The sequence below is a fragment of the Vigna radiata genome, chromosome 8 (genome assembly GCF_000741045.1).
Source record: "Vigna radiata var. radiata cultivar VC1973A chromosome 8, Vradiata_ver6, whole genome shotgun sequence".
NCBI lineage: Eukaryota > Viridiplantae > Streptophyta > Magnoliopsida > Fabales > Fabaceae > Vigna > Vigna radiata.
Window position 1 is genome coordinate 37182650 of NC_028358.1, and position 9018 is coordinate 37191667.

Consider the following 9018-nt stretch of genomic DNA (forward strand, 5'->3'; position numbering starts at 1 on the left):
TGATGATAGAAGGGTGGTGATTAAATTAAATGGAGAGTTTAGAAAGTGAAGATAAAATAAGAGCAATAAAGTGAAGAGTGATTAGAGGGTAGGATCACATGAAATGAGATGAAATGAAAGGGAGACAGTTACACACATTGATGCCATACAAGTGTACAAGGTTACAATAGTTGGTGTGTGTTCCATTCCATTCACACACTTCAATAACAACCGCTTGGTTCCTGCTGTGTCTGCTTGCCACATGTTCTTTGTTTCCCTCAACTTTTACACTGACCCCACTTTCTCTTCTCTACTCTACTCTCTCTCAATTAATAACACTCCTCACTCCTTCTCCTTCCTCCATTTCCTATCTTCCCTTCTTTCCTACCAATGACTGACATCACTGATGATGTGGCTGAGGAAATCTCCTTCCAGAGCTTCGATGATGACTGCAGGTTGCTCGGGAATCTCCTCAACGACATTCTCCAGCGCGAGGTTGGCACCAACTTAGTTGACAAGATCGAAAGGATTCGAGTCCTTGCTCAGGTCAAACCAACCTTTCACCCTTTTTCCTTTTCCTTCACTCACGGGGCTCTCCTTTTGCTTCCTCAGGGGGTGTTGCTGTTACTGGTTTATATTTTTGTGTTTAATTGTTATGTTCTGTCACTTTGGCAGTCTCTGGCTGACAGAAATTAAAATTGAAGTTCCTATCTTGCTTAAAAATTAATAGATTTAACATGCATGGTGGTTTGTGATAGAATAAGATTTATACTCTTTTACTTTTTTTACTGTTTCTGGGATATTCTTATATATGCATTGGTGTTTCATGGACCATGATGCATGGGGGTTCATGATTTGCTAGCTTTTGTTTGTTATGGATTGTGATGGTGCATGTGGTGAGTTCGTGTGATGAGAATCTTGGACGTGGAAATTGGTTGGCACTGAGTTCAATTTCTCTTTTTGGCAGAGTGGTTGTAATATGAGGCAGGCGGGTATTTTGAACATGGCAGAGCTGCTTGAGAAGCAGTTGGCTTCGGAGTTGTCGAAGATGACACTAGAAGAAGCTTTCACCCTTGCTCGTGCCTTCAGCCATTATCTTACTTTGATGGGCATAGCTGAGACCCATCATAGGTACTTCGGTCATAGCTTATTGGTTTTAACACTCTCATTACTTGATGATTAGTCTGTTCTTGCTTTTATAGATAATACCATATCGTTGTAAAATCTGAACAATTATATTTTAGTTCAATACTTAGAGAGTGTTGCTGGGCAGGGTAGTCCTTTACAGAATTTGTGCTTTTGTAGGGTTCGTAAAGGAGGGAATGTGGCACAAACTGCAAAATCTTGCGATGATATATTTAACCAGCTGGTGCAGGGTGGAGTTTCCCCAGAAGAACTTTATGACACAGTCTGCAAGCAGGTTATTGTTTTGTTCTTTACATGTCATGTGCATAGATTGATAAGCAAAGATGAAACTGAAATTGAGCGGCCTTCCGTGAGAAGTATAAGACTTTTAGCCTAACTTCTCTGAGACTTTTTCATCCAAACTTCTGCTACGCTTCCTTGAATTTTTCTGGAAATTATTGAATGCACCATGCAGACCAAGATTAGTAATTTTGAACCTTTCTTTATTTTCTTTCAATTTGGAATGCAATCTTTACGTTGATGGTCTTTAAATCAGTAAACTAGTTCCGGCTTCTCTTCCTTCTAAAAATTCAATTTGATTTCCGTTGCTACAGGAAGTGGAAATTGTTCTCACGGCTCATCCCACACAGATTAACCGTCGAACCTTACAATTCAAGCACGTTAGAATTGCTGTGAGTTTCTTTGGCCTTGTTGGACCATAGAAAATATTTCCACAAGCTTGAAAATTTCAATCTATATTGTCACATAAGCATCAGTCTTTAACTACTTTCCCCCTCTTCCATGTAGCATCTTTTGGATTATAACGATCGACCCGATCTTAGCATTGAAGATCGAGAAATGGTGATTGAAGATCTGGTAATTTTTCTGAACTATATTTTCACTCTAGAAAGCTGCTTGACTGTGTTTAAATGGAAGATAATCTCCTTTACTGGTGTGAGAACTTTTTTGTTTCTGGAAATACTTTTACTATTCTCATAGATCACAAATGATTTGGTAGGTGAGAGAGATAACTTCAATATGGCAGACAGATGAACTGAGGCGCCAAAAGCCCACACCAGTAGATGAAGCTAGAGCTGGTAAGCTGCTTCATTATTTTGTATGTCAGCACTTACATCATTTGGTTCACAGTAAAGAAGGAAATTATATTTGGCACATAAGAACTGTTTGTTGTTTAATAAATTCCTCCAGGTTTCAACATTGTGGACCAGTCACTATGGAAAGCTGTTCCTCATTACTTACGACGTGTTAGCAATGCTCTAAAGAAGGTCTATCATCTTTACTTCATGGTCTTGGCTTTAAATTCTCTTCAAGATTTTTAATACAATCTATCCTCCCTCGCAGCATACAGGAAAGCCACTTCCCTTGACCTGCACTCCCATAAAGTTTGGATCTTGGATGGGAGGTGATAGAGATGGGAACCCAAATGTGACAGCAAAGGTGAACATTTTTAACATCCATTAAAGTTCATGCTACCTATACTTTACAAAGTGATTTTACTTTTTTGAACAAGTGGAAGAGTCTTTTCAATGAGTGAGAACTTTTCCAGTAATGCAATAATCATATTTTTGTAATAAACTCCATTAATTTAAAATTTAAACATTTCTTGTGTGCTTTGGTAAAGGAAAATTTGAATGCTTTCTGAACATTTGTGACAAAATTTTATTATTTTAACGTTTAAAGATGTCATTGTACTTTTGTTAAGGAAAATTTTAATGCTTGTTGAACTTGGAGAACTGTCGAGGGTAAGAAAAGTTAGCTTCCTATTATTATGTTAAATACTTCCTGAAGTATTTCTTTTTATAATTTTCCTGGAGTGGTGTCTGGATGTTCTTTACTGGTTCAATCATAGACATCTGCTGTGTGTAATTTGCACAATATCATCAACTCACCAGAATGTATTGTTCAATCTTGGGTTGGAATTTCAGTGCAGAGAACATTTGTCTTACCAATTTTGCCTGAACCCTGTAAATCTTGACAGATTTAACAGCTTCTCTCTAAGTGTTTTTTCTTTTTGTTACTCAGGTCACAAAAGATGTTTCACTTCTATCTAGATGGATGGCGATTGATCTCTATATAAGGGAGGTGGACAGCCTCAGATTTGAGCTATCCATGAATCAGTGCAGTGATAGGCTGTCAAGACTGGCACATGACATTCTAGGTGATTTGCGTGCTGAGTTTTTGTGTTTGGGCGACATCCTCCAAATGCCAATGGAATATAAGACCACTAAGCACTGATTGTCGAAAGTAACATAAATTCCTTGTGCACATCAGATTTGAATGCTTTAAAATCATTCCAATTCAATTTGTTTCCTCTTTTTATTTAGCCTAAGTTTTTAACTCACGTCTTCTAAAATATTAACACTACTTTGGACTTAAGATTGGAAGGGTCATGTTTGCATAAAATCCATGCTTAAGTCTCATGTATTTAAAATTGACTCTAACTGATTGGGTGTGTGGTGAACGGTGCTGCTTGAGAGTTTTGTGTGTGATTTCTTGGAAATGTTTTCTGATTTTTCTGCTTCTTAGCTTTAATAATATAATAAGATTAACATCAAATCAACTGCTAGTTTGATACTATTGTATGGACACCTCTTCCTCTGCAGAAGCTAAACGTGATAATCCCCGTGAGAATTGGAACCAATCCGTGAATAGAAGTCCCGCACTCCCAACACAACTTCCAGCTAGAGCTCATTTACCTTCCATTGCTGGTACACATAATGGAATTAATATTCTCTAGCTGGTTCTTTGAGCATATCATATGTTATATATCATTGATGTCCACATTTTTGTTTCCTTGGACTCCAATTCTGTTATACATGAGAAATGGGGCACATTTGACATGCTAATTCATATCCTGTTTGAACATATTCTTTTGTGTAGAAAATGGTGAATCTCGGCATCCTAGACTAGACATTCCAGGACCTGATCACATGCAATCTAATCACAAGGTAATTCAATTTTGTGTTTCTGATATTTCTGATGCTGCCATAGCATATTAGATAATATTATTTTCTAATCGGTAGGATGGTGGGGCTGCCTTAAGTTCATCTACATCGAAAAATCCCAATCCCAATATTCAATCTCAAGGATCAAGTTCAGCAAATTCCAATGCTTCTTCAGCTCCAACTTCATCTTCTTTTGGTCAAAAGAAATTGTATGCAGAACCCCAGACAGGAAAGTCCACTTTTCAGAAGCTTTTAGAGCCAATGCTGCCTCAACTTCCTGGAATTGCTCCGTATAGAATTGTCCTGGGGAATGTTAAGGATAAGGTATGACTTCAACTTGAAAGATGACTCTATCAATGCTAGTACTTGGAATTCCAGTGATTTTTTAAGTAATTTTAAGTTGTCATTTAATGAATGCGAACATCTTTGCAATTTCTTGTTCAGCTTGAGAGAAGTCGTAGACGATTAGAACTACTTCTTGAGGATGTGGCTTGTGACTATGATTCTTCGGAGTACTATGAAACATCCGATCAGCTTTTGGAACCTCTGCTTCTCTGTTACGAGTCTCTGGTACTCTTTCTCTTTCCTTCTTTTTCCTGAAGGGTTGTCCACAATTAGTATGTAACTCTCCATTTCTTCAGCAATCATGTGGATCTGGGGTGCTAGCTGATGGTCGACTTGCTGATTTGATTCGTAGAGTTGCTACCTTTGGAATGGTGTTGATGAAGCTAGACTTGCGTCAGGTCTGACTTAAATTGTATTTTTAATATTGTTTAGATAGTCAGTTGTGACTCGAGAATTTAATTATGACAGGAATCTGGGAGACACGCAGAAGCACTTGATGCAATAACAGAGTATTTAGATATGGGTACTTACAGTGAATGGGATGAAGAAAAGAAGTTGGACTTTTTAACAAAAGAACTCAAAGGGAAGAGGCCTCTAGTTCCTCTTAGTATAGAGGTGAGTGAGATGGTTAGAGTTTTCAGTATACTGAGCACTTATTTGGCAAGCTGTCTTGTGGGACAGGAAAGCTTCGTTTTGTACTTTAAAAAAGAAAGTTAATTTCATTGTTGAAGGGTGAAAAATTGAAGCTATTCTCTCCTCACTTTTCTTTATGATTAACTGAATGTCGATTAGTTCCAAAACCATCTTTGTGATCTTTCATAGCTGAAAATTGGAATAATAGGCTTAGTTTCTTGAACCAACTATAGTTACTGACACAGAGAAGTTCATTATTGAATTTCTTATAACAGTTGAAAAAAGAAAGTGAAATATTGGTCATTCATACAATATAAGTGTCTTCAATTTTGTTCTTCAATGATAAATACATAAAAATAGTTCACCAATGTCAAATTTTGACATCAAACCTATTGGATGGGATAAATGAATGACATTGGAAGGCCATTTTAATGTTTACTATCGAAGAACCAAACTGATTACACTGTATCTTTGGAGGACTAAAATGTTCACTCAGAATAGAAAATAAAATACCTTGATCTGCTACATGCTAATCCCCCCTCCTTTTTTTTTTTTTAATTTAGACATTAAGTTTGCATATACTTTTTCATATTCTAATTATACTGCATAAACATCTAAGTTCCGTATCACATTTATAATTCAAAAACAAGACATGATGTTATTTCTGAATATATACAACCAAGATACAAAATAATATTTGAGCACGAAGCAGTTCCAAATATAATTTTTTCCTTTTTAAAAAGAATACTGCAAATTGTAGTCATGTTTCTTTCAATCTCTTTTCAATTCTGTCATGATATTGTCACCAGCGATTGCCAGATCAAAGTTAACTATTCTTTTTATATTCTTATTCATCTAAAGTGACAAAGAATTCAACTGCATGTAATAATTTAATCCTTTCTGTTCCATGTTCATAGTTATTTCTGATTGGTATCTTGATTTCTTCTTTTAGGTTCCTTCTGATGTTAAAGAAGTCTTGGATACATTCCGAATTGCTGCTGAACTAGGGAGTGATTCACTAGGAGCTTATGTGATTTCTATGGCCTCAAATGTATGATACTTGTTACTACAAACTATGCATACAGTTTGCAGAATATCAATTGCAGATTCCAGTCTCATCTGCCCTGAATGGTGTACTAAATTGCATGCTCTAACAGTCATCAAGTCATTTTTATAAATTTTATTCTTGGCGTTTGATTTTGCATGTAAAAGTTGTTTTCCCTATTTTCTGTCAAAACTGCTATTGATATCTTCTTTCATGTAATATGTTTTGGCATTTCAACTCATTCAGCTGCGAAGGACACAGTCTTGTTTAAAAACTTGAAAAAATTGATATTGATATTCATACTGGTAATAATGGTTTTATACTTGATAATCAGGCAAGCGATGTCCTTGCAGTAGAGCTTTTGCAGAAGGATGCACGGCTTGCTGCTATTGGTGAGTCAGGAAAAGCATGTCCTGGTGGAACGTAAGTATGGAACCTTAGGTGGAACTTATATATATATATATATATATATATATATATTTAATATTATTTCTGAAATAAAAACTTGAAGCAATTGTTTTATCATGTAAATTAGAACACGAAGAATAATGTATTTGGGAACTATTTTCTTAATAGGAAAAATTTAAGGGTACTGGTGAAAAGAAACTTAGTGATGCTTTATGACGAGATTGTGGTAATTTGTTGGATGATTTAGCAAGGAGTTAGAGTGTTTTGAATTTTACTGACATGTTTACAATAGGTTGCGAGTGGTACCTCTGTTTGAAACTGTGAAAGATCTGAGAGGAGCTGGTGCTGTTATCCGTAAACTTCTATCAATAGACTGGTACCGTGAACACATCATTAAGAACCACAACGGACATCAAGAGGTACCATTTTAATCCAAGGTTCATTTAATATTTTGTTATGGTTGTAATGTGAAGTTTAGAGAATTATAAATTGTATATCCAGGTTATGGTTGGATATTCTGATTCGGGTAAAGACGCTGGTCGCTTTACTGCTGCCTGGGAACTTTTCAAAGCTCAGGAGGATGTTGTAGCGGCATGCAATGATTATGGGATAAAGGTTACACTATTCCATGGCCGTGGAGGCAGTATTGGTCGTGGTGGAGGGCCAACATATCTGGCTATTCAGTCCCAGCCCCCTGGGTCTGTTATGGTAGGTTATGCATCATTGCATTCTGTCTTTCGAAACATGAATTTCAGTCTCATTTTCCCTTCTAAAAATATGAGCATTTTTTTTTTCTGTATTATTAATATTTTGGTAAAGTTTGCCACCTTCATTTTGATTGGTTAATTGATTCAGAGACTTTATTCCTCATGGCTGTCAGGAAGTGATGTAACATCTGAACTATAGGATAGCTGGTGGTGATATGGTTAATGTTGGGGGTCATTATACATGCTTGGTTTCTGTACTTGATAATTGTCTATGTTGAATTTTGGAGAACAGTTAGTATTCATAACACCTTTATAATGATAAAGCATTCGGTAAGATATTAATAGAAATCCAAATACTAGTCTAAGTCTCACATATTTAATAGAAGAGAAAGTTGAACCTTTTATGTGGATTAAACTCATGTCTCATTGATTCCCAGTGAATTCACTCTTGAAAATACCATCAAATATGAACTAGATTTTAGTAAGTATTAAGGAATATTTGCTTCTTTGAAAGAACAAATTTATTTTTCCATGGTGCATTGCAGGGTACCCTTCGGTCTACTGAGCAAGGAGAGATGGTGGAGGCGAAGTTTGGGTTGCCACAAATAGCTGTTAGACAACTTGAGATATACACAACAGCGGTGCTACTTGCAACCCTTCGTCCTCCTATTCCACCTAGAGAAGAAAAATGGCGGAATGTGATGGAAGAGATATCAAACATCAGTTGCCAGTGTTACCGCAATGTAGTGTACGAAAATCCAGAATTCCTAGCCTACTTCCATGAAGCCACACCAGAGGCAGAACTTGGCTTTCTTAACATAGGTAGCCGGCCTGCAAGAAGGAAGAGCTCAAGAGGAATTGGACACCTTCGTGCAATTCCGTGGCTATTTGCATGGACACAAACAAGATTTGTTCTTCCAGCTTGGCTTGGAGTTGGAGCAGGTCTAAAAGGAGCTTGTGAGAAAGGTCTGACTGAAGATCTAAAAGCCATGTACAAAGAATGGCCATTCTTCCAAAGTACCATAGACCTGATTGAGATGGTTTTGGGAAAAGCAGACATTCCTATAGCCAAACACTATGATGAAGTCCTTGTGTCACAGGAGAGGCAAGAGCTTGGTGGTGAACTAAGAAGTGAGCTCATGACTGCTGAAAAGTTTGTACTAGTAATTAGTGGGCACGAGAAACTTCAGCAGAACAATAGGAGCTTGAGGAGGCTGATTGAGAATAGACTTCCCTTTCTCAATCCCTTGAACATGTTGCAGGTGGAGATCCTCAAGAGGTTAAGACGTGATGATGACAACATTAAAATTAGAGATGCTTTGCTTATCACCATAAATGGAATTGCTGCAGGGATGAAGAATACAGGTTGACCTTGCTTCTCAGAGACTATACTGTACAAGCCTTCCTCACTTCCCATGTGTTCACCCTTGTTTTATAATAGGTTTGCTAAGAAAAGATTAAGATAGCCATAATGGCCATGCTTTGTTCTGTACTCAAAAGATAAATGATGTGATGCATAATAAGTTTTTTCACTATTTCTTAGTCATAAATTTTCTATACCTAATCGTGCCAACAACATTTAGTTAGTAAGTCATAAGGTTACTTCAATAAATTTACGGGGATGTCCAAAGATTATTTTTCATAATCCACCAAATATATACTCAGGTTATGTTAGAAAAAAGATAAATGACTTGATGAAGTTATTTTTATTCTTTCGGATGGTATGATTCAAATTTTATATTATGTATTTTGAAAGTTTTTCTAAATTATGTATTCTGGAAACCGTTTTAATTTTCAAATTATAAAAAGT

The 9018-nt window shown here is 36.5% G+C and overlaps 1 protein-coding gene across 1 annotated transcript; it reads left to right on the forward strand.

Moving 5' to 3' along the window:
- The first annotated feature begins 212 nt into the window (after nt 1-212).
- On the forward strand, nt 213-8772 carry LOC106770762 (phosphoenolpyruvate carboxylase 4). The gene is made up of 20 exons (XM_014656555.2): nt 213-525; nt 947-1110; nt 1285-1399; nt 1719-1796; nt 1912-1980; nt 2123-2201; nt 2314-2390; nt 2467-2562; nt 3148-3283; nt 3729-3833; nt 4006-4073; nt 4149-4394; nt 4515-4640; nt 4712-4813; nt 4884-5030; nt 6001-6099; nt 6428-6516; nt 6794-6920; nt 7003-7209; nt 7754-8772. The coding sequence occupies exons 1-20, from the start codon at nt 370-372 to the stop codon at nt 8576-8578; spliced, it is 3111 nt and encodes a 1036-aa protein (XP_014512041.1). The 5' UTR covers nt 213-369; the 3' UTR covers nt 8579-8772.
- The last annotated feature ends 246 nt before the right edge of the window (nt 8773-9018 follow it).

What these genes read in the sequence shown, in the direction of transcription:
- LOC106770762 (XM_014656555.2), top strand. Translation starts at nt 370, where the DNA reads ATGACTGACATCACTGATGATGTGGCTGAGGAAATCTCCTTCCAGAGC. An exon ending in TGAAGCTAGACTTGCGTCAG is followed by an intron (nt 4,814 to 4,883) that starts GTCTGACTTAAA and finishes TAATTATGACAG; the next exon opens with GAATCTGGGAGACACGCAGA. An exon ending in ACCACAACGGACATCAAGAG is followed by an intron (nt 6,921 to 7,002) that starts GTACCATTTTAA and finishes TTGTATATCCAG; the next exon opens with GTTATGGTTGGATATTCTGA.